The sequence below is a fragment of the Xenopus tropicalis genome, chromosome 8, assembly GCF_000004195.4.
Source record: "Xenopus tropicalis strain Nigerian chromosome 8, UCB_Xtro_10.0, whole genome shotgun sequence".
Lineage (NCBI taxonomy): Eukaryota > Metazoa > Chordata > Amphibia > Anura > Pipidae > Xenopus > Xenopus tropicalis.
The window spans coordinates 92,828,183-92,853,684 of NC_030684.2; the positions used below are offsets into that span (position 1 = coordinate 92,828,183).

The 25,502-nt window shown below is 38.7% G+C and overlaps 1 protein-coding gene across 2 annotated transcripts; it reads left to right on the forward strand.

Annotated features, from left to right (window-relative positions):
- The first annotated feature begins 27 nt into the window (after positions 1–27).
- l2hgdh (L-2-hydroxyglutarate dehydrogenase) lies at positions 28–22,938 on the forward strand. 2 transcript variants are annotated; one of them, XM_002938125.5, is made up of 10 exons: positions 28–264; positions 3,438–3,553; positions 6,801–6,952; positions 9,786–9,917; positions 11,101–11,263; positions 16,897–16,931; positions 17,800–17,967; positions 18,181–18,338; positions 19,906–20,037; positions 21,067–22,606. In XM_002938125.5, exons 1-10 carry the CDS (start codon positions 155–157, stop codon positions 21,260–21,262), a joined length of 1,362 nt encoding a protein of 453 aa, XP_002938171.1. In that variant the 5' UTR covers positions 28–154; the 3' UTR covers positions 21,263–22,606. The 2 variants fall into 2 exon arrangements, with proteins under 2 accessions (XP_002938171.1, XP_017952362.1); XM_018096873.2 differs by lacking the exon at positions 28–264 and adding an exon at positions 6,407–6,453 and having other exon boundaries at positions 3,440–3,553; positions 21,067–22,938.
- The last annotated feature ends 2,564 nt before the right edge of the window (positions 22,939–25,502 follow it).

A 25,502-nucleotide genomic window follows, 5' to 3' on the forward strand; every position in this document is an offset into this window, starting at 1 on the left:
CGTTTCCCGCCCCTACATTAAAAGCGACTCTGCTGATTGGTCAGACGTACCCGCTTCTTCAAGCCTATTGGTGATATGACTGTATTGTAAATATGCGATTTTGAGGTTACTCCGCGGTGACAGTGATTCCGGGGCTGTCTGTGAAGCCTGTGGGATGACTTTTCCTCGCTGTGTGTTGAGCTGGGGGCCAGTCGGGTCTGCACGTTTCCTATTGCTAGGTAGATTAGTTTCCCAGCTCCCCTGGCGTGGCAGCCGGTGGTTCAGGTAATATCCTCTGGCAGTGGGGCACATGGATTTGTGAGGGGCATAAGTCATGGTTTCTAAGTGGCTCTGGCTGGTACTCGGACATTATTGCTATGCCGGGGGCACACATTATGGATATTATGCACAGTAAGCTGCCCCTCTGCCGCCTTCAGCGAGAACTCATTGTAAATACAGCGAATTTATTCTAGCAGGGCAGGCAGGAATGGAGATGCTAGAGGGATCTGCTCAGAAACTGATTTCGCATAATGATAAAAATAAATTCCCTTCAGCTTGCCAATATAGGAAGATCTTTTCCGTGTTTCGGTTAGAAAGGGGCCAAATCCTATGAAGGTGCAGGGAGTTGCTTTTAGAAACTTTATTAAACATGGCAGCTTTACATTTTATATGTACTCCAAGCTACACTCATACTCAGTCTTGTGTTCCTGGTACATGTTACCACTTGTAGCTTGGCAAGTAGTCAGCAGGGCAATTTGCTTTAGGACAGTGCAGGTTTTCCACTGGCCACTTCTCATTGGTATATTCAGCTGCAAACAATCTGGAACAGCACTGCTCGTTTTCTTTCAATTTTATTTAACACTTTTTATTTAACACTTTTAACACATTTATTGCACACTCTTAGGGCATTACAGCAACATTTGTGTGGCCTTTTATTAAGCTTAATAAATTCTTCTAGCTACCAGTTCTCTGGGAACCAGACTGCACCACTTCTCTGTGCAACATGGTGTTATGCCTGCTGTTTCCCCAGTCTGGATTGTTGTTATTTGACATACCCCTTTTATAACCTCCGCAGCTACTGGCATATCCCTCACGCATTACAATTATACAGACACCTAGGAATAACTAATAACTAATAACATTTACACTTAAAACCTTTACATTATTCCATCATATAACATATAGAAATTAACTTACCAGATCTATACACCATACACTGGACTGTCCTTTGACATAAAACTTGTTTTTGGAGATTTGTTCACCTTCAAAGCATATTGGAAAGTTGCTGAAAATTACATTTTCATTTATTATGAAAAAAAAAAAAAGTTTTCTGTGGAGTTTTCACTTAAAGGACATGTCAACCCCAAAAATATTTTTTTGCCTAATAAAAGAAAACACCCAAGCTACTTTCCAATGCGAATTTACTGGAAAATTGTTAGTGCTTTAAAAGTTCTTTGTAAATGTAATTGCGATTGAAAGCAGCATTTGCTGAACTCCTCGTTGTTACTTTTTAAACAATGTTGCAAAAGTCAGTCTACTCTAGAAAGGCAGGTCTGTCACGCTGCTGGCTTGTGTTACATTGTTTCAAATTCCAGAGACACCGGGGCAGGGAATAGAAAAGGACTAGAAAACGCTACTTATAATAGCAGTTATATATACAAATAAGTAAAAAACCATTGCAAATTTGTAATGAATGTATATAGCAAAGTTGCTTAGAATTATGTTTTCTTTTATTAGACAAAATTATATTTTGGGTTGACTTGTCCTTTAATATTAAAGAACTGACTTCCCTGGTGGATAACTGACTTTGGTTACATTGTTGCCACAGCAGCAGCTGGCAAATGCCAGAAACTAAAATATCATAGTTTAACAGTTGCTCTGTAAACCTTTGGGTGATGTGCGCAGTAAGGGCTTTGGTAGAGGTTTGGATAACTTATTCAGTTTGGGCTGACACCACTGCTACAGCTGAGAAATGCTTGCCATTATCAAATTGTAAATAAATTGTATCAAATTGGTGGTGACAAGGCTGACTGAGCTGTTAATGGGAGACATGGTTTTCTGGGCTAGGATAGGACATGCATTTGTATCATGTAGGTTTTAGAAAAAGGAAAGCAAAGGAAAAACCTTATGTTAGCTATTTGAAAAAATACAATTTTAAGAATGTAGTTAACATAGGAATGAAATAAGTGGTTCAATATTTACTCTTGGTCTAGTTACCCACAGAAAATAATCTGCAGGTATAATTTACTAAGCTGCTTTGCAAATGCATACATCTAGTTAGTTACCAAAATTGGAACAGACTTTGTTCCCTGAAATGGTCAAAGGGCACAGCTTAAGATAAGTAGAATAAAAAATTTGCCAGTAAGCACAGTTGGCAGAAAACGGAATTGAATTGCACCATCTCACTTTGTCTTGAAAAGGTCTGTTTACAGCCTCTCCAAACAAACTAGGAAACTCACTTGTGAAGTCATTCCAGTGTCGGACTGGCCCACCAGGATACCAGGAAAACTCCCGGTGGGCCCCCCAGCTCACCCATTGCCTTTTGATATTGCGGCATGAAACCTTCATGCAAGTATTACTTTAGTGGTGGTGGGGCCCATTCATTCAAGGGATGAAACATTATGTCTATGACCAGAGATAAAAAAAAAAAAAACATTTTGAATAGGGAAGGGTCCATTTTTTAAACAAGCATATTGGAAATTTTCCTAGGGCTGCACAGTAGGGCAGTGATTAGCATTGCTGGGGTTCGAGATGCAGTTCCAGCCAGTGCTGGGAATGTGGTGGGTTTTCTTAAGGCTGTGCATTTTCCTTACACAAAAGGCCAGTTAACTGGCTCCTGATAAAATTGACCATAGTGTATGTAAATGTAATAGGAACTTAGACTGTAAGCTCCACTGAGGCAGAGAATAATGTACAAACTCTGTAAAGCACAGCGGAATATGTTGGTGTTATATAAATAAAGGAAAATAATTAACCATATTAACTGTGAAAACTTATGAATAAAGAAACTCCCACAAATCTCAGACCCTCCTTTTAATGAGCTGTAAGATTGCTATAATTTTTATCTTGCATAAAAGCTCTTTAACTTCTTTAATAGCATTGTAGAGTAGTTCATTTATAGGGGCACAAGTGCCATACTGCCTATTAACAATAAAAGAGGCGAAAAGGACTATTAATGGGATCTTTGCCCTGGACACTTAAGTAGCTTTTAAGTAGCTTTCCTTTTTAAATGCATATAAAATGTAAAATATGTGTCACATTCTAATTATTTCAGTCCATGTAGAGTACAGGATGACCAAAATAGCCTGTACAAAAGGTACAAAAAATATCCCACCCTCAAAATTTTAATTATTAAAAGAACTGCACTAATGTTTAGGAGAAACTATAAATGCAATAACGTTAGTCTGGCACTGTGTCTGGAAATGTGTTGTTAAGGTATTCATTTTATTTTCATTCAGTACTTACGATGTGGTCGTTGTTGGAGGTGGAATTGTGGGTCTTGCATCAGCTCGGCAACTCATCTTGCGCCATCCAGCCCTCCGCTTTGCTGTCTTAGAGAAGGAGAAAGAAATAGGTAGGAACTGCTATTAGTGTAGGACTTGCAATACATATCACTTATTTCTGCATTTATTTTTTTTCTGCATGTAAAGCCTACATTTTCCTTCAATGTATATCAGTTGGGCATGTCTTCCCCCAAGCAAATGACATAATTTGTACTGCACGTATCCTCTTTGTTTACAAGCACCATCACATTTTCTTAAAACAAACAGCAGCATTCACCCAGTGGCCATTTTTACTGTGACACTTAAATCAGTTACATATAAATCTGCATACGTGCCCAAAGACCCCTATTTGTCTTACATTTTATCAAGAATGCAGGCTCACACAGGCTGAACTGTCTTTGATAAAAGTTCTTTTTTATCTGAGCACTGTAATGGTTATGCTAATCTCAGGAGAGGAGGTTAGGAGAAAAAAAATTAGGAGCATTCAGCTAGAGCTAATTTTCTATGGGAACCAGCAGTGCCATTTCTTCATTGGCTGCTAGAATGGAGGGCGTGCTTAGTAATCTGAGCTCATAAAAACTGAGCATGCCCAGGAGCCAACAGCCAAAGCAAATTCCTGAGGGAGGGGGGCAGAGTGGGTTAGAGGTTGAGAAGGAAATCTAAGTGATTGATGGGATGCCGCAGCCTTACTATTAACCTCTGGACAACCAGTGTGACGGGTATTGAAAGATTTCAGAGAGGCTGTTCACTGATTAAATGTTTGTGTGTGGGGTTTACATGTCCTTTAAAGCAAACATAATAAGCAAAATTGATTTCTCCTGTTGATGTCTGGTTGTGTGTACTAGACTATCACGTGTTAGAACTATTCTTTCTCTGCCTCTGTCCTTTTGTTTCATTCTTGCTATCATTTCATTGAACCCCTCAGAATGAAATATTTGTAGACAGGTATTTCCTGCTGATAATTGCAACTTAGATTATAGATTTTTGATATTTTTCCAGCAATGTAGCCAGGTGTTACAGTGCCCCATTGTGGAATTATTTTAGGGCCCCCTAAACTTTGGGGGGAAAAAACAAACCTTTTCCATAAACCTATATTGAAACTGCTTGTCTTACGCCACAGAGAAGTTGCAGGGTCTGCCTCCTCAACAGTTATAACTTACAGTTATATTTATTACAGGGGAAATATACAGTAATCACATCTGAATTGTTTGATTTAACATTTTACACGTAGGAGCAGAGGGGTAAATCATTATGGAGGGCACTGTAGGGTCTGATGGCTAAAATCCAATGTCTTTTGTCTAAAATCCAAGCCTAAATCAACAAGATTTGGATTTGGCTGAATCAAAGTGCCTGGCCAAACTGAATCTGAGCCCTTAAATCAGCTGACTTTTGGTCATGAGAAAAACAAAAATTCTGTGCCCTAATTTGCATATGCAAATTAAGGTACTGATTGGGTTTAGGACTTGGCTGCCTCTCAAAACAGAGGATTAAGTGCATCCCTACTAAATATTAAAGGGGCATTTTATCTTTTTCTATGTCAGTATGTCAGGCCATTTCTGTTATAAGCGTTTATACAATTGGAGCAACTGCACTAGAGCTAAGGGCTTGAAAATCACAGCTTCTAGTGTTTCAAATAGCCCTGTAAACACAGCTACTGCACTGTGTTCCAAATAAGAAATCTGATGCAAAGCACAAAGTGCAGCACTGTAGGTGCAAGGGAGCCCTGCCATAAAAATAAGTGCCTTGTGTCTCACCATGTTTCCCAGCTTGTGTGTACTAAATGATATGGTTTCCAGGGGATGTCCATGTAGTGCCCACCTGCTGCTCATCCTGTATGCAGGATGTCACAGACATCGCATCACCTCAGGATACTGCACATAAATTGCATTTAGCATTTTAGTAAATTAGTAAATATGCTTGTCAGTGTCTCACTTGCAGTACAAATTACCATTTGGCACTGTTGTATTACAGCCCTCTGTTTTCTGAATTATGTATGGTGACATTTTTTTGATGTTAAGTTGGGCATTTTGTTGTTACAACCTGAAAAAAAAATGGATTTATTTGGGAATTTGAACATTTAATTCACACACACACACACACACACGCACGCACACACACACACCTCTTTGAAGGTGGAAAATAGTTTTTATTGTGACACTGTAGTTGATTAAACAAACATTTGTTAAATTAAACATTTGTTGGCTTCACCACTTTGACTTTAATACTTGGTAAAAGCCACCTTGGCTGCAATTATAGCAGCAAGTCTTTTGGGGTACAGTAAGACTCTACCATTATTATCTGGATCCTGCAGCTCTTGTCTATTGATAAAGGTCCTTTGCTAGGTTGAATGGGTACTGTGGGTGAACAGCAATTTTCAAGCCTGTTTTGTGGTGATCGCATTGTGCTTTATGGGCAGGGTCTGGAAAACTTTCCAAGATTGGCAGTAAGATGAATCAAACCAAATCCAGTACTTGACATTGTGGTCATGGCTCAATAGGACAGTAACCTTAAACAGGGGTTTTGTGTGTTAATGCTGTTTTGCTGTCTTCTTAGGTTCATTGTCCTGCTGAAAGGTAAACCCTCTGCTCAGGTCTCTTGTAGACTGAAACAGGGTTTTCTTTATGATTGCACTGTATGTAGTGCTGTCTTGGTACCAAACATAGGGTTTGCATTAAGTCCAAAAATTTTTGTTTAATCAGATCCACCACCTAATTTTTGGCAGACTCCAGAGGGCTTTGATAGAGGTTTGAGTAAAACCAATGAATTCTATTTTTGCCAGTCTTCATAAAGCTCAACTTTATAGAACTTCCATATTATAGTTGTTCCCATGGCTGTTTTCTCCCATTTCAGCTGTAGGTCTCTCTCTGGATTATTTTGTGTAGATCAATAACCTAAAATCAAAACAAAATCCATTTTAATTCCAGGCTCTAACGCAAATCCAAGGGGATGAATAAAAAGGCACTGTGTGCATGTATGTATCAGAATTTAGAATCTCCGGTTTCACGTTTTTCGTTTCCTTTAACACTGAGTATTTATTTTAATTTTCCCTCATTATGTCTCCAATTTATTATCCTACAGATATTTACGCCCCACCTATTTTACGTTTTAATTCATTATGATTGTTCTCTTTCTCACTAACCTTAGTTCTCTCCATCAGTTTTACTTTGCATGAACATAGTTGATCAGACCTGTTTTGTAGTTTATATTGTGTATAAATACAAAAGTATTTATAGTACTGTTTGTTATGTACAATACATGTATATAAAATCTATCATTTTAATGGGAATTTGATAGACACAGATGATTTATCACCAACAGCCTTACACCAGAGTGGACATAACAGTGGAGTAATTCACAGTGGAATTTACTACACTCCTGGGTCTCTGAAAGCCAGGCTGTGTGTGCGAGGAGCTGCCCTCATCTATGAGTACTGTGACCAGAAGGGAATACCTTACAAACAATGTGGAAAGGTACTGACCAGATCCTGTATTTATACATGACTCTGTATCAAGGCTGAGATCACTGTGTGAGATCACTAATGCCTAAAGGTCATAGTAACTTAATAAAATAAATTTCTTCTAACAAAATGTATTGCTTTGTAATCTGTCTGAAATGTATTTATATTCATTGAATCTTTTTAGTTTAACAGTATTTCTACTAGCAAACAGTTATTTAGTATGGACCTTAGGTTTAATGTTTTGTCTGTCCATAATTCGCTGGAAGAATGTAGCAAAATATTTCCGTGACTAGCTCCACTGCTTTTTTCTTTTTTGAAGTGAAAAGTCATGCCTTTTCTTTCCCTAGCTCTATGATAGATGCTCCCCTCCTCTTGCCCATTCACCACTAAGGATGCATTCCTTCTTCAGCTCAGTCTTTGTTGACAGATCCCTCTCTGTCTATAGATAAATGCTACATTGTTACCTTGACAGTTAAAGATGCATGGCTTTTACTTTTAAAGGAGAACTGAAGCTTAACTAAAGAAATAGGCTAGAAATGTTGGACATTGTTATGTACCAGTCCAAGGCAACCACAGCCCTTTGGAGGCACAAATCTTCTCTGATAAGGATGTCCCAGTAGCTCCCTATCCTCTATTGCAGATTCTTAGCACATGCTCTGTGCTGTTGTCAGTTACTGAGCTTAGGGACCAACTCACAATATACTGTATATATAGAATATAAATTTAACATTATAAGGCTGATTAGTAATTTATTTAGATTCATATCATATGACAGCTCTGTAGCCAGCATCAGAATTTAATAATCAGAAACGTAGCATCACTTTATATGACAGGCCAGCCTTTATTTCTGCTTGATAATTTGCAACAACCCCTAAGCTTAGCTTCTCAACAGCTGCTCAGAGCACAGTAAGCATGTGCAGTGTCCCAGACAGTTCTAACAGAATACAAGACAAAGAGCTCCTATAACAACTGTAAAGACATACATCATTACTACTCTAGAGATGCTAAAACCTTAAAGTGGACCTGTCACCCAGACATAAAAAGCTGTATAATAAAGGCCCTTTTCAAATTAAACATGAAAACCAAAATCATTTTTTTATTACCACATCCATACCCATTATAAAAGCATTTACAATTCCCAGCTGTCAGTCATATATTGCCTGCCCCGCCTCTATGCCTTAAGGTGGCCATACACGCACCGATAATATCGTACGAAACCTCGTTTCGTACGATATTCGGTGCGTGTATGGTATGTCGGCGAGTCGACCGATATCGCAGGAAGCTGCTGATATCGTCCGACTCGCCGATCGGACCAGTTTGAAAATTTTGATCGGGCGCCATAGAAGGCGCCTGACCAAAATCTCCCTTCAGTGCTGAATCGGCAGAAGGAGGTAGAAATCCTATTGTTTCTACCTCCTTACCTGCCGATTTAGCCCTGAATGGTGTGTGGCGGATCTGACGATGTTTCGTGCAACCGATGGTCGCACGAAACATCGTCAGATCGCCACGTGTATGGCCAGCTTTAGGCATAGAGGTGTGGCAGACAGATACTTTCACTTTCAATTCAGAACTTCTTAGATGTTGTTGCCCTCCTCACATTGCCCTACCCTCCTCACCATGTAATTTTGTAACCAGTGCATGGACATGGGTATCAGGTCCCCCCATACTGGCACAGAAACAAGATTTTGGCAGGATGCAATGCCTGCTTTGATAACAGTGTCCACAAAATGGCGCCTGTCTGCTTTCTGCAATTGTGAATTCCAAGGCCGAAGAAAATAAGATTAAAATAATTTATATAGTGTGAGTAAAGTTTACTTTGCTTGACAAACACAAAAGAAAACAATTTAGAATTATTTCTTAAGGTGACAGGTCCCCTTTAAGCTAGTGCAGTCAGTTTAGTATATAAAATATGGCATTTCTAGCCATATTCATCTTTAGGGTTTAATTCTCCTTTAATGACTGAAAACGCATACACGTAGCTACTCTATCCCAAATCCATTGAAGATAAATGAAGAGACATGCATGGTGAAAGGGATAAAAGATCTATGCATTTTCAGCTGGTGAGGTTATAGGGGAAGCATGCATGCTATTTTCTTCCTGTTTACCTGTCTGATGATTCAGCATTAATACTTTGCCAATGTTTTAGGTGCCTTTTCCAACCTGTCCGATCAGCAAGACAACCAATTTCCAAGGCTTTTGCTGATATCTGTCATCTCACCTTCCACCATACACATACCGAATATTATACGAAACCTCATTTTGTACAATAATATTGGTGCATGTATGGCCACCTTTAATGAACTGTTGTCTTTGCAGGTATTTGTACACGTATGAAGTAAATATTACAAAGACCGCAAATATAAAATTATCAAACTTTATTCACCATGAATAGGACTAACTTTTCTGTTACAAGTAATAGCTATTTATGCTACACTAAATACCACAACACCTTGGAACCTATGATGGATCCAGCTATAAATATGTAACCAATAATGCAACATATATGTATTAGGTAGCATTTATAAATTAAATAACTATCAATATAATAGTATACTGTATGCAGGCACTTATATAATATGATTTTGCCTTCATCTCTACATGTTCTACATAAAAAAAAAAATAAGAAAAGTAATTTGCAGGTATTTGTAATATTTACTTCATACATGTACAAAGTGCACTAAAGTCTTTTAATTTATTTAACCCTTTTGGAATTTTTTTTTGCATTAGCCTGTGGTTCCACAGAAAGAAGTTCAAACTGTATCAGCATGGAACATACATTCAGACACTTTATATTCTATGTATATCTTTGTTGTGCTGGGCATTAGTAATGCCACTTTGTTATTTAGCTTATAGTAGCTGTAAAACAACCGGAGATCCCAAGACTGCAAGCTCTCTATGAGAGAGGCCTTCAGAACAATGTGCCAGGGCTCCGACTTATTGGTGCAAAAGATATCAAGGAGAAAGAACCATACTGCAGGGTAAGACTAGCACATTTTTGGTGGGTGCATCGGGAAAAGATGCAATTCTGAGTAGTGCACACACAAAAAAAACCAAAAAAAAAAACCAAAGCCATTGTGGAACAACATGCAAAGTGCATTGAGCAAGGGGGCAGCCCTTGAAATGTTTGCATGCTGTCCCACTAAGGCTCCAAATAAGCCAACTGGCTTTTTAACAAGGATATTTAGAAGGAGACTGACCAAAAGCAATAAGAGTAAAAATAATATCCAATAAAAAAAAAATCAAATTAATAAACTGTTAACAGCAGGGTGAGACTGGGCTGCCGGGACACTGGGGAAAAAACCCGGTGGGCCCCCAACGGCCAAGACCCGACCCATGCTGGCACTCCCACTGCCAACGGTGTTCCTCCCCTGATGAGTTAAATTTACACACACTCAGGGGAGGACATTGAGCAGGGGCCCCTGCAGGGGAGGCTCATTAGAGGGTGCAGTGGGGGCCCCTAGGGGGTGTGGGGGATGTGACTGGTGGGGGCACCACCCAGTCAACCCTGGTTAACAGTAGAAAGATACATTTAAAATTCATAGCTTAAGTTTGTATTGTTCCTAACTTAAAATCTGTCTAAGCAGCTTATTAAATATACTGCCTCCTCTTGGACATAATTTAACTTTTTCAACCGATATAACTTTTTTCAGTCCCTATAACTAATAGGTATTTTACTGAACTGTTTTAACACACAGCAAAATGCTTGTAGACTGCAGTTTTACTTTTTCATTTCCTATGTTAGATATATGTTCCCTCACTCTTTATTTCAACATATAACTAGTTTAATTAGTCTATGATTAAGTACCTATTTTCAGGCGCTAAAATTCATAAGGCTACTCTTAAAATGTATTTAGAAATTACATTTTATCTGCATTTATCTACAAATTTGTTCCAGAATGCCTGCCTGCTTGTTTCTAAGTTTGTAGTTCAGCTTTTCAATAAAAATGTGAAAAAATGCTGGATGAGAGAAGTGGAGCAAACGCTCTGTGTGCCAATGGCCATAATGTGCCTATATCGTTAAATATATTAAAATCCTTGAAATTTATACTTTTGCTCAAATAAATCCTACCTCACATACTTCTGTAAGTATAATATTAAAGACATATTGCAGTATGTCAGTGTATTGTTTCCTTATCTTCCAAGCTTTGTTTTTTATTGTAGGGTGTGATGGCTCTTGAATCTCCATACACTGGCATTGTAAACTACAAACAGGTGGCACAGTCATACAAAGATGATTTCTGTGATGCAGGGGGCAGTGTTTTAACTGACTTTGAAGTAACTGATATAAAAATGGTAAATGAAAGTCCTGCTGGGTCTGTACAAGGTGAGTCTATAAAGTGACTAACTGTAATCATTGTTCATATGTGTTTTAACTTTTTTCATGTTGGGAGATCATCCAAAGCCAGTATTATTGAGAAATGTACACTGCTGAAATAGACGGTTCCTAATCAGTGGTTGGCTGCTGTGGCATGCATAGCTGCTGCAGCAGTTCTCTTTTACACCCATCTATATAAAAACATAAAAGTTCAGGTTTCTATTAGATAATTACAGCCACAAGCATTGGTGCCACAAACTGCAGCCATCATTACATGGTGAATAGGCATACCTAGGGGATAGGGGAATAGGGGATCTGGCTAAAACATGCATAGGAAGCCTTCCTGCAGAGTAGAAGGTGGCTATAAGACAAAGGACCACATTTAATAATTCCCTCACTACAAGTGCAGGAGCACTAGGGGGAGCTAAACGTCTCCCTTCAGTGCTTATTCGTACTTTAATTGTGGCAGTACTGAGCGCTGCAGAGTGCAACTCTGGATGCCACAATACATAGGATAAATGGTAAGTACAGGGCTCATTTGAACCACGTGCTCACTGCGCTTCATTCAGACAAACAAGTTAGGGGCCAGGGAAAGGAATGCCTTTGTGCCTCATAATTACCCTGCTGCAGAAGGAAGAAGAAGCTGGTTTGTGTATGCATCTTTTGCAACTTAAACACAAATGTATATGCCAGTGATAAGTTAGTGATGGTGAAGTACTGTGCATTTACACTGGTCACTGGATTTAATGCAGTGGTCACTGCATATAAGGTTTAAAATGACAGGGAGTTCCCTACCACTCACTCAGGGTCAGACTGGCGTGTTCGGGGCTATCACCTCAGGAACCCCCAAACCAGTCGTGGACCTTCCCCCTGCTTAGGCGCTAACCTCATATCTACATGCTGTGTTGCTCTTGCGGCCATGATAGGGGATGGGGGAGGAGCGCCAGCTCTAGAGCTAGCATCAATTGGGACTTGGTTGGTGGGGCCTACAGGGGTTGGGGCCCACCAGGTTATTTCCCCATGCCCTGCCAGCACAGTCCGACACTGCACTCGGTTAAATGAGAAGGAAAGTCATTTTGGTATTTTACTGCCAATAGATTTGCCACATTAGCGCCACCTAGAACACTATATTTATTCAGCAGAAAGCTTTACTATACCTGAGTAAAGAGCCCTAGAAGCTCCCTACGATAGCAGCTGCTATTTTAGCTTGGTGTTGGTAGCGTCCTGCTGCAGTTATAGCCATTGGAAGCTCAGATCACATATTCCTAAGGGTGGGGGAAGTGAGTTCTTATGCATTCTTATGGAAGGGTGGAGCAGGAGAAGGGAGGGAGAGAGGAGAGAACTGAGCAGACTCGTTCCCCAAACCTGAAGGAGCCCTAAAAGAGAGGAAGATACCAAAGAACATGTTTCCAAAAAAGGAAAGGAAACCATGTTTCTTTTGATAGAGGACTCAGTGCAGCTTTTCTGTAAGTGCTTATAGTTACATAGTTACATAGGGTTGAAAAAAGACCATTGTCCATCAAGTTCAACCCATCCGAGTAAACCCAGCACACAACCTATACTAACCAATCTATACACTCACATACATAAACTATATATATACAACCAGTAATACTAACTGTAGATATTAGTATCACAATAGCCTTGGATATTCTGCTTCTTCAAAAACTCATCCAGGCCCCTCTTAAAGGCATTAACAGAGTCTGCCATTACCACATCACTAGGAAGGGCATTCCACAACCTCACTGCCCTCACTGTGAAAAACCACCTACGCTGCTTCAAATGGAAGCTCTGTTCCTCTAATCTGTAGGGGTGACCTCTGGTGCGCTGATTGTTTTTATGGGAAAAAAGTACATCCCCCAACTGCCTATAATCCCCTCTAATGTACTTGTACAGAGTAATCATGTCCCCTCGCAAGCGCCTCTCTTCCAGAGAAAACAACCCCAACCTCGACAGTCTAACCTCATAGCTTAAATCTTCCATCCCCTTTACCAGTTTAGTTGCACGTCTCTGCACTCTCTCCAGCTCATTAATATCCTTCTTAAGGACTGGAGCCCAAAACTGCACTGCATACTCAAGGTGAGGCCTTACCAGGGACCTATAAAGAGGCAAAAATATGTTCTCATCCCTTGAGTCAATGCCCTTTTTTATACAAGACAGCACTTTATTTGCTGTAGTAGCCACAGAATGACACTGCCTGGAATTAGACAACTTGTGATCTACAAAAACCCCTAGATCCTTCTCCATTAAGGATGCCCCCAACACACTACCATTCAGTAGATAGTTCGCGTTTATATTATTTCTACCAAAGTGCATAACTTTGCACTTGTCAACATTGAACCTCATTTTCCAGTTTGCTGCCCAGTTTTCCAATTTTGTCAAATCACTCTGCAAAGCGGCAGCATCCTGCATGGAACTTATAGTTTTGCACAATTTAGTGTCATCAGCAAAAATAGAAACAGTACTCTCTATGCCCACCTCCAGGTCATTAATAAACAAGTTAAAAAGCAAAGGACCAAGGACTGACCCCTGCGGTACTCCACTAACCACACTGGCCCAATTCCATTTACCACCACTCTTTGTACTCTATCCTTCAGCCAGTTCTCTATCCAATTACAAATATTATGTTCTAGGCCAATATTCCTCAATTTGATCATTAACCTTCTGTGAGGTACAGTATCAAATGCTTTAGCAAAATCTAAGTAGATGACATCAACTGCCATTCCAGCATCAAGGTTCCTGCTCACCTCCTCATAAAAGGCAACTAAATTAGTCTGGCAAGATCTGTTACGCATAAAACCATGCTGGCACAAACTAATAGTATTGTGAACTGCAATGTATTCAACTATCCTATCCCTTATTACCCCTTCCAGAAGCTTTCCTACTACTGATGTCAGACTAACAGGCCTATAGTTTTCAGGCTGAGAACGAGATCCCTTTTTAAATAATGGCACCACATTAGCAATTCGCCAGTCTCTCGGCACCATGCCAAACCTCAACGAATCCTGAAAAATTATGTGAAGAGGCTTGGCAATCACAGCGCTCAGCTCATTTAATACCCTGGGATGAATCCCATCCGGCCCTGGACCTTTGTTTACCTTTACATGTTCAAGTCTCTTTTGAATTTCCTCCTGAGTGACCCACGCGTCAGTAGTTAAATTACTAGCACTGGGTTTATTAAAAGGGAAGCCTTCATTAGGTGGCTCCTCAGATGTATAGACAGATGAAAAATAAGAGTTCAAAATTTCTGCTTTTTCCCCGTTCTCATCAACCAATGTACCCCCCGTGATAATAAAGTTCCCACCCCTTCTTGCTTCATTTTTTTACTATTTACATAATTAAAAAATAATTTTGTATTCTTTTTACTCCTAGCTGCAATATCCCTTTCCATCTCTATTTTAGCTTGCCTGATAGCTTTTTTTGCATGCTTTATTTGCTTCCTTGTACCTGATGAAAGTTTCCGCTGTCCCAGCTAACTTGAATGCTTTAAAAGCACGTTTTTTATTACCAACCTCGACCCTAACTCTTTTATTCAGCCATAAAGGTTTTGCTTTGCGATGCCTCTCCTTGCTTACAAGGGGAATATACTGTTGTGTATACCTACAAAGCAATGTTTTAAAGATGTTCCATTTTCCTTCTGTGTCTAACCCCATGAAAAGCCTTTCCCAGTTGACACATTGCAGATATGCCCTTATACTGGCAAAGTCTGTACGTCTAAAATTGAGCGTTTTAGTTACTCCCTTATAGAGCTGTCTCTGCTGCATTATCTCAAAGGAGACCATGTTGTGATCACTGTTCCCCAAATGCTCACCCACACAAATGTTAGAGATAAGTTCAGTATTATTAGATATTACCAGGTCCAAAATAGAATCATTCCTAGTAGGTTCTTGAACCACCTGAAATAAAAAGTTGTCATTTAGCATGTTTACAAACCTACTAGCTTTTTCTGACTTAGCCACCCCATAACTCCAGTCAATGTCCGGATAATTAAAGTCCCCCATAATAACAACTTGACCCAATTTTGAAGCCTCCTCCATTTGCAAAAGTAACTGGGACTCATCCCCCTCATCTATACGGGGTGGTTTATAGCATACACCAATGATCATTTTCTTTGTGACCTTCAGCCCTACTGAAATTTCTACCCAAAGAGATTCAACGTTTTCATTGGTAATGTCTTTATTACATGGCTTTAAATCTGACTTTACATAAAGACAAACCCCTCCACCCTTTTTAATCACTCTGTCCCTCCTAAAAAGTGTATACCCATTTAAATTCACAGCCCAGTCGCATTTTTCATCCCACCAGGTCTCAGTGATACCAATTAAATCATAATTTTCTTCCTCTGATGCTTACATTAGCTAAAGGACAGTAAAGCTGGCCATACACGTGGCGATCTCACGATGTTTCGTACGACCGTCGGTCGCACGAAACATCGTCAGATCCGCCACACACCATTCAGGGCTGAATCGGCAGGTAAGGAGGTAGAAACAATAGGATTTCTACCTCCTTCTGCCGATTCAGCTCTGAAGGGAGAATTTTGGTCAGGCGCCTTCTATGGCGCCCGATCAAAATTTTCTAACTTGGCCGATCGGCGAGCCGACCGATTTCAGCAGCTTCCTGCGATATCGGTCGGCTCGCTGACATGCCATACACGCACCGATTATCGTACGAAACGAGGTTTCGTACGATAATATCGGTGCGTGTATGGCCACCTTTAGAGCTAAGGTGAAAATTAGTCTGTTTCCCTTGTAACAATGGAAGCTCCTTATCTGATAAACTATATGCCCCCCTCACTCCTCCCCCACAACCCTTTACTGGTCCCACTGCCCCATCTACACTAGCTCTCCCATAAGAATCTAGCTTACCAACCCCCCCCTTGTCTAGTTTAAACACTCCTCCAGCCTCTTAACCATTCTCTCCCCTAGCACAGTAGACCCCCTTCCATTGAGGTGCAATCCGTCAGGGCTGTATAGATTGTACCCCAAAGAAAAGTCAGCCCAGTGCTCTAGGAACCCAAACCCTTCCTTCCTACACCAAGACTTTAGCCACGCATTTAGCTCCCTAAGCTCCCGCTGTCTCCCTAAACTAGCACGCGGCACCGGCAAAATTTCCGAAAAAATGACATTGGAGGACCTTTGCTTAATTTTAGAGCCTAGATCCCTGAACTCACTCTTTAAGGTCCCCCACCTACCGTTCATTTTGTCGTTAGTACTGATATGTACCAAGACAGCCGGGTCATGCCCAGCCCCTCCCAATAATGTGTCGACCCGATCAACCACATGCCGAACCCTGGCTGTATTTACATAGACCTTTCTGATAAAACTAGTTTTTACCTTTCCTTCTCCTTTTAGCCAAAGAAGCCGCTAAGATGAATGGTGAATTAGGCATACACCTAACTATAAATATACATGCAGAAATATAGCCATAGGTTATCATGAAGATTAAACCACCTTTATATGTGTATTTATGTTTATTGATTTGAGCAGGAACAACTATTGCTCAAAAGAGGTAACTTTGTTGTCTAATTTTTGCATGTATTTTTGGATATTTATACTACCATGGCTTACATTTTTGCCTATATGCAATGGAAATGCTTGGAAATAATAGGTTCCTGTTAATTGCATATGTATGTTTTATTACAGGAATAGAGTATCCAGTCGCAATCAAAAATAATAAGGTACAATAAACTTTTGAGCTTTGAGAACTGAAACTGGGTGTTTCTGTTATTTACACTAGGGGGTGTTTTTATCATGCTGTGTAAAAAGTGGACTGAAACATAACCGGTGATGTTGCTCACAGCTGCCAATCATTTTACTTTGCTTTGCTTTGGTTTTCTAACTGTTCAAATCTAATTGCTAATTGGTTGCCCTAGACAACATCACCGTTAATGCTTCAATTCACTTTTTGCACAGCATGATAAATATACCCCTAGCTCACTTTGAAACAGCATAAAATCAATATTACAAATGTTATAAAGGGCCCATCATGTCTTTGCTGACATCTGCTTTTCAATTCCTGTAACATTTTACAACATGTATTAGATCCAACTAACACAAGAAGGTTAGTGAGCAAATAAACTGTCAAATATCTTTTTTTAACAGTGTGAGATAAAATGCTTGGCTAACAGCCAGTTGTGGAAATCCATCCATATTGCTATTAGTGGCATTGTGGCTTTATATGCCAGCACTTTCAAAGACCTCAAAGAGCTCCCTCCTTGCTAAAATAAGTAGGTGCTGGAGACTGAAACAGGATGACCCAAGGGTATGATATTACGTTGTATTTGTATAAGAATTAATTAGCAGGGTAATAGAGATACAAAGTCAGAATTGGGAAAATAAAACCTATCTCAACAGAAACTATTAACTAAAAGTATATTTATCAAAAGTCCTATCCATTGAATTTATGTTGAGCAGTTGAGTATACTGCCCTTAAATAAGCAACAATAAATATAAGCGGACAGTGTCAAGAGGCAAATGTGTCAGGATTGGTTGTTCTACAAACTCTCCAAATTACGCATAACATGTTATGTCCCCTACTGTGGACAGGGTGAAGAAGTACACTGTAAATATGTGCTGACGTGTGCAGGACTCTTCTCAGATCGGGTCTCTCAGGTCAGCGGTTGTAGTGCAGAACCGCGTATCGTGCCCTTCCGTGGAGACTACTTGGTGCTGAAACCAGAAAAATGTTATCTTGTTAAAGGCAATATTTATCCAGTAGGTATTACTCTTACTTGTTCTATTAGAAAAAGAGCATTTCATGAGAATGCTGCTACTATAGAAACTAAACTGTTGCTCAGCCAATGTGCTGGTTGATTGGCAATTTTATAAAACACTGCTTTTGTTTAACTGCAAGTTTTATGCAATACTACACTGACAAGCTTCATAGTAATATATATATATATATATATCCTTTTTTTTTTTTTTTAGGTCCCCAACCCAAGATTTCCCTTTTTGGGGGTCCATTTTACTCCCCGAATGGATGGAAGTGTTTGGCTTGGCCCCAATGCTATTTTGGCCTTCAAACGTGAGGGTTATAGGCTATGTGACTTTAATGCCAGGGACTTTAAGGAGGCAGTTACATACAGGTAAAAATATCTGTAGTGTGAGTGCCTATGCACCAATACGTACATTAGACTGTGTGGCTTGGCAATTGACACAGTGAATGTTTTGTAATTATGACCCCTGATGAGCAGTGTTTACCACTTATTAAACATTATGTGGGGGCAGTGCTTTACCAATATAGATGCTATTGGCAATTTATCTTCATTAACAAACGCATAATTTTTTTTATACGTATTTACCTGGAAAGGTATCACTGATTAAATTATCCCATCACATTATCTCCCTGCTCTGCCCAAGCTGGGGGGGTGGATCCTGTTTATAGAGGAACCACATCACAAGAACAGCTGGTGAAGCACAGGTATGAATCTTTACTGCACATACTATCTTCATTTGCATATGCCTAATATGATTGGATGTCATGATCAGACCAATGCCTAGTAACCAATGCCTAGTGCCTCACTGTGGACTATGGCAGGCAGAGCGTGGGGATCTAAAGTCTGTGAAGTGCTACCTTTCTAGGTAAATAGGTTAAAATAGTTAATTTTTCCTAATTATAATAGATTGCCAGTATTAGTAAGCTGAACAGTGTAATCACTAGAAGTAGAGGAAAAATAAGTGCATCATTACGACACAAATTTTTTTTTTTTAATTCAGGTCACATAATTTCTTATCACATCACGTGTGTGGCCTTAGTTAACTAACTCATCTCTGATACCCAGCTATATACTGTGTGTGTTTGTGTGTGTGTGTGTGTGTATGTATATATATATATATATATATATATATATATATATATATATATATATATATATATATATAGTATAAAGTAGGCATACTAGGAAATAGATCCAGCAATGACATACACACCGTACACACATACTGTATATACTCGAGTATAAGCCTAGTTTTTCAGCATCCAAAATGTGCTGAAAAAGTCACCTTCGGCTTATACTCGAGTTGGGCTCCATGGGTCCCTCCAGACTAGCACACTCTGTCCTTTGTGTGCAAATTAGGCCACCCGCAACCAGACCCTGCAGTGCCCTGGCCCACTCCCAAATTCATTTTCATCTACCATCCTCACCTGTCCCATTCTGCACTAGACATTACACTTTATTCTATATAAACTATTTATAGTTTTGAAGGATATTAACTCTTTGTGTTTTAGCTTGGTTGCTGATTGAGTACTCTTAAGGTATCATTGTTTATAAAACATTTGTTTTTGTTGACCCTCCACTTACAGAGCTAGTTTACAGTTTTTATTTGAAATAAATATTTAAAAACATATACCCCACTAATTTTATTGGTATTTATTTTGATGAAACTTACCAGTAGCTGCTGCATTTCCCACCCTAGGCTTATACTCGAGTCAGTAAGTTTTTCCAGCTTTCTTAGGTAAAATTAGGTACCTCGGTTTATATTCAGATCGGCTTATACTCGAGTATATACGGTACTTTTTTTTAAAAAGATGAAGAAGTAATACTCAAATTATCAAAAATATGGACTCCTTTTGTTGTTTTATTGGATGCAATGCATCAAACTTGGAATCGCCGTGCAAGTGTTTGTTCCTGCAACATATTACTCTCTCTTTAGTGGCCTTCATAAGCTTGTGCTGAAGAATTTATCCTATGGCATGGGGGAAATGTATAGAGCATTTTTTCTCAATGCTCAGCTCAAGGAACTTCAGAAATTTATACCAGAATTGTCCTTCAATGATATTGCCAGGTGGGTAACATACTGCTGTAACCAGTGCTAGTCATTTGCTATATAAAAAAGTTATTTCTATTGACTTAGGAAAAAACATCTAAACGTTTCTATGACAAAAGCAATATTGTGCAATATGATTTCTTTATATCAAACCAAATTGCTCATATCGCTAAAATAAATTTCAACAGAAGTCAAAATCCTTGATAAAAAAAAAACGTACTAGCAATTTCCTACCTAGGGCCAAATCCCTTGTTAGAAGTATGTGGATTCGACAATAGTTTAGGTTGCAGAACAATTGCAGCCTGTAGTCCTACTTTGTCCAACAGATTTGGATTAGATAATTATTGTTTTGAATTACCCATATTTTCCATTACTAATATTCCCATTACTATTTATCTTCCAGCCTTTTATGTTAGTCAGTGATCATATCTGGAACAGTAGAACTACCAAACAGGAAAGGCAATTTAAAATCTATAACAAATTAATACCATTTTATTGGAAGTTTCCCATTAATGGTTAGAATTTTTTTTTTTTTTAAATGAAGACTGTTTATATTGCAAGAGTCAGACTGGCCTACCAAAGTACCAAAACATCTCTCAGTGGGCACAGGTCATAGTGGGCCCCAGCAAAAGACAAGTTCAATCAGCCCTTTCTAATTTCTACCCATCTTATTGTTGTGTGAGTTTGCTCGTCATGTCAGGTTCACTGGTGGGTCCTAGGAACACTGTATGTCATGTTAGGATGCCTCTACCTTAACTTTCAGGCCAGCTTCCTCTTTAAAATAATGTGCCAGCAAATTCAACATTTTTTTTCTTTAAATGTTTTTTTTTTTCCAAAGGCCACAGAAATCGGTGATTATTAACTAAAAAAAAATAGTTTTCCGTATATGTACTTCTCTGTACAATTGTTTTGCTACTACTGTAATTTCAGTGCTAAAATGTTACTACGTATTGTTTACATCCCAGTTTCAATTTTTTGCACATGTAATCAACAAATATTGAGGAAAAAAATTTCTATGCAATAACATGTTAACTTCCATTTTTTTAGGGGCCCATCGGGTGTTAGAGCACAGGCTCTTGACAGAGATGGAAATTTAGTTGATGACTTTGTTTTTGATGGTGGTTCCGGTGATCTAGCAAATTGCATTCTACATGTGAGAAATGCGCCTTCACCAGCCGCCACATCCTCTCTAGCTATATCAGAGATGATAGCATCCGAAGTGGAGGAACGTTTTGGACTGTGATAAACCTGCATAAAATTAGCAAGCTGAAGGCTACATGGAGACAATAAACCATTCAATGTGTCTCACTAGCAAAAGAAGTGAATTTGGTTTGCCCAACATACTGGATTATATTTAGTTATGCAGTCTACAAACATAAAACCATTGGATTAATAGATTAACAATATGAAGACATTTGGATGCAACAAAACAGTTTTTTCATACCAAATGTAACCCTGATTGGCCTTCAAAGAATATCTAAAAGAGCATATAAACACTGATACCTAATTTGTCTATTTGGCCTCCAGACCATTCTCTACACACTGATCAGGGCTTCCATTAGTGGGGGCAGCTACACAGTTTGGGAACTTCTAATTTAAGCTATTATATTTTACTTCTTCACTTTCAGGAATTATGATGAGTAGAATTCAGTATTTGCACTGATTTATCCTTTTGTTTTTTCTTTTGGAAGCTCAAAAATAAGGACGGTAAAGACAGATCCGTGCACAGTATATTGTAATGCAGGGCTGTCCAGCTCTAGGCCCTTAGGCCATATAAAGGCCTTTAAGCTATTTTATGGCCCCAGCCTTCCCAAGGACTCTGCTAATTTATGACTTTATATCACATCATTTTATTCTAATTCAGTTTACAGACTTATGGTACAGACTAGAGCAGGGATCCCCAACATTTTTTACTTGTGAGCCACATTCAAATGTAAAAAGAGTTGGGGAGCAATACAAGCATGCAAAATGTTCATGAGGGTGCCAAATAAGGGTTGTGATTGGCTATTTGGTAGCTCCTATGTGGACTGGCAGCCTACAGGAGGCTCTGTTTGGCAGTACACCTGGTTTATATGCAACCAAAACTTGCCTCCAAGCCAAGAATTCATAAATAAGCACCTGTTTAAGGCCACTGGGAGCAACATCCAAGGGGTTGGGGAGCAACATGTCGCTCACAAACCACTGGTTGGGGATCACTGGACTAGAGGATAATCTTCACACTACCTGGAAAAAGTTAGTTAAACACAGTAGATAATTCTCCAACACTGAATTTTAACAAAAGCGTTTTAGGAAAACTATGGGCTGTTAATGTTTTAAGGAAAAAAAAGCTATAATTTTATTTTTTATAGTGCAATATAACATAATTTGATTTCCATTTGCAGCACTTCCACAGAGCCAATAAAATGGCACATAATGAGCTCTTCATGCTCTAATGCTTATGTCAGAAATGGGATGTCTATCAGTTAGATGGAGAGTCTTATTAATAAATGAACAAGGCAGCAATACATGTATTGAGTAAAACCATATATTTTTTTGTACCTGGCTTTGTATATTTTATTAAATTTGGTAAAAAAAATGAATACACAGATGAGCACAGGTGTATATATTTTCATTTAAAGGGATACATTGCTATATATACTTTTATTGGGGTGTAGACAAAGAGCTATTAGTAGCAGCTACTTCTTGCGGCTACTAAACACCAGAAAATACCCTGCCATAGAGAATACTGAGAATAGCTTCTGCAAAATTACCTCACACAAAGAGACGTTTACCAGTAACCAATTAGCATTGTCTGTTTTAGTAGCCCTGACAAGTAGCTGCTACTAATAGCTCTATGTGTCTTCACCCTAAATTATTGTACAAGAAAAAAAGTGAAACCTAATGCTTTCTTACAGTCATATAAAAGCAGAGTTTTTGGTCTTTGAATGTGTGCTTAGTGATTTGTACTTTGTAGTCAAAGGCCATTGTCACAATACCCTATGCTCTGCCTGCATTATGGGAATCAGTGAATTACTGAGTGAACAGCCCACCCACATTATATAAATGGTACACATGTCTCTCTGCTCCAAAGTACCAAGCCACAAAGCTTTCCAAAATATGCCAATTTTGATGACATTTCTAAAAATCACCTTGAAACTTCCACTTTGCCAGAGGTTTACTGAACAGTTTGATACCCAATGTGTATAAGTTTACCTAAGGATGTGGTATTTAGGGGCCCCAAGGTAAACAGATCCCTTATGATCTAATCATTTCTGTCATTTCAGCTTCTGCAAACCAACACATTTATATCATTTTATGTGGGATAAAGCTACAAAAAAAGTGCACTCACCCCAGAAAGCCATATATTTTTGGAAAGTATGTATTCCCCTCAAATTTAAAATGGGTACAAGTCTTTCTGCTGTACCAAACTGCAACTCTTTCCTAAATTTGCAGATTTTGATGACATTGTCAAAAATCACATCAAAACTTCCACTTTTCAGCATCTTATTTTCTACAGGTCATTAGGTAACCATATAAAACACCCTAAATATAAACCCCAGAGGTCTACTGAACAGTTTGATGCCCACTGTACATAGGTTTATCAAAGAACATGGCACTTAGAGACCCCAAAATATACCTTGTGCATACAAATTTCATGGCTTACATTTACCTAATTCTTGGACACACAACCGTTTTATTTGGAGTAAAAGCTTCGAAAAAGTAGGGTGACCTCTGAAAACCATATATTTTTGGAAAGTACATATTCAGATATATCCAAGATGGCTAAATTTTTCTTTCTACCCAAAACTACCATATAGTAAAGCTTTACTAAAGTTAGTGGTTTTGACAGCATTTCTGAAAAATCACCTAAAGATTTTACAATTTGCCATATTTATCTTGCACAGTTTTTTACATACAAATACATATCACCCAAAATATGAACACCAGAAGTCTAATGAACAGTTTAATGCCCAATATGCATAGATATACCAAACTATGTGAGATTTACAGACCCAAATTAAAATGATGCATATGGATTTTTCTCACCAGCCAAATCTGCTAAAAGAGCCCCAAGACGGTGTACTGTACTATGGGGCTGATTCACTAAAGGTCGATAATTAAGTCCCAATTCATCAAAGTCATTTTGCATGCATTAAGACGTATATCGCATGTGCAAAAGAACGCACTGTGCATTTTTTACCTCGCATTGCGTTAATCAGTGAATAGAAACAATACTAACGCATGAATCACAAACACACATAAAGCGTTAAATGTGCTAAATATCGCATTAGTCTGTGCGAATATTAACACCTATTTGGGGCAGGCGGTACTTAAAGAAAATTGTGGTTCGTGAGCTTTTGGCAACACAACACTGACTTTGCAGTGGGATTTTTTTCAAGTATGTGTTGGCCCTAGAGTGATGCATCCTCCAGTTTTCAGGGAAATGGTAATTTTCAGAACAGTAGTTTTCCGAAAGTAATGGTTACGTGCGTAAAATTGTGCGTAAAATCGTGCGCTAATATAGCATGCGGCAAAGAATATTGTGCACAGCGGTAAATAACGCAAAAAAAAATGCTCTTCGCGAGTTAAATAACGCAAAGAACATTGCGTCTTAATTATGATGCCTGTCCTTTTAGTGAATTGACCGTTATGACGCAAAAAATAAGAAGCGATAAAATTTTTAACGCATGCTATAAATAGCGCTCGTTTTATCAACCTTTAGTGAATCGGCCCCTATGTATCATAAGACCCCCTAACTGTACAGAAACCCCAGAAAACCATATATTTTTGGAAACACATTCAGTTCACATTCTGACAAATCCAACATGGGTAAAGATGCCTTTCTATACTGAAGTACCAATCTGCAAAGCTTTCCTAAAAGTTAGTGCAAATGTTTTGCAATTTGCTTTGGAAAGAGTAGCCTTGGGAGGGAGAAAACACATACCAATGATCAATATATAAAATAAATAATAAAAACAATCTAAATATTCAGGTGCTGGGTGGTTCTTAGTGCTACAAATAAGGGTTTGCCCTCTATTTTTCCTTCATGGTATTTTTATATACTATTTTGGAACCACTATGACTTTACTTCAAGTATTTTGTTTTTATGTTTAATGTTGTTGTAGATATTTTATTCTATCCTCATTTGCCCGATATAATAAAAGGGAAGGGAAGAATGTGATCTGGTTTCTAAAAAGAACAGCTTCCCATGCACACTAAGTGATTGGCTGCCTGTCTAGGAGAGATGTATAGATTGTTGTGGTAGAAAAGATATATGGGTGGCAGGCAGGTCTATAAATGAATGAATGCTGTGTCATTATACAGTAGTGAGTAAGGCTAGCTTAGGATATTTATGTCGGGCAACCTCAAGATAAAATGAATCTAAATCCATAATTAATGCCAACAGCAAGCAAAGATAACAGGTATTTTAACCTGTTACTGCAAGCATGGGCAGTTAATTCTCAGCAAAAAGAAATTCATAAAAATATAAGGCTGTGAGCATT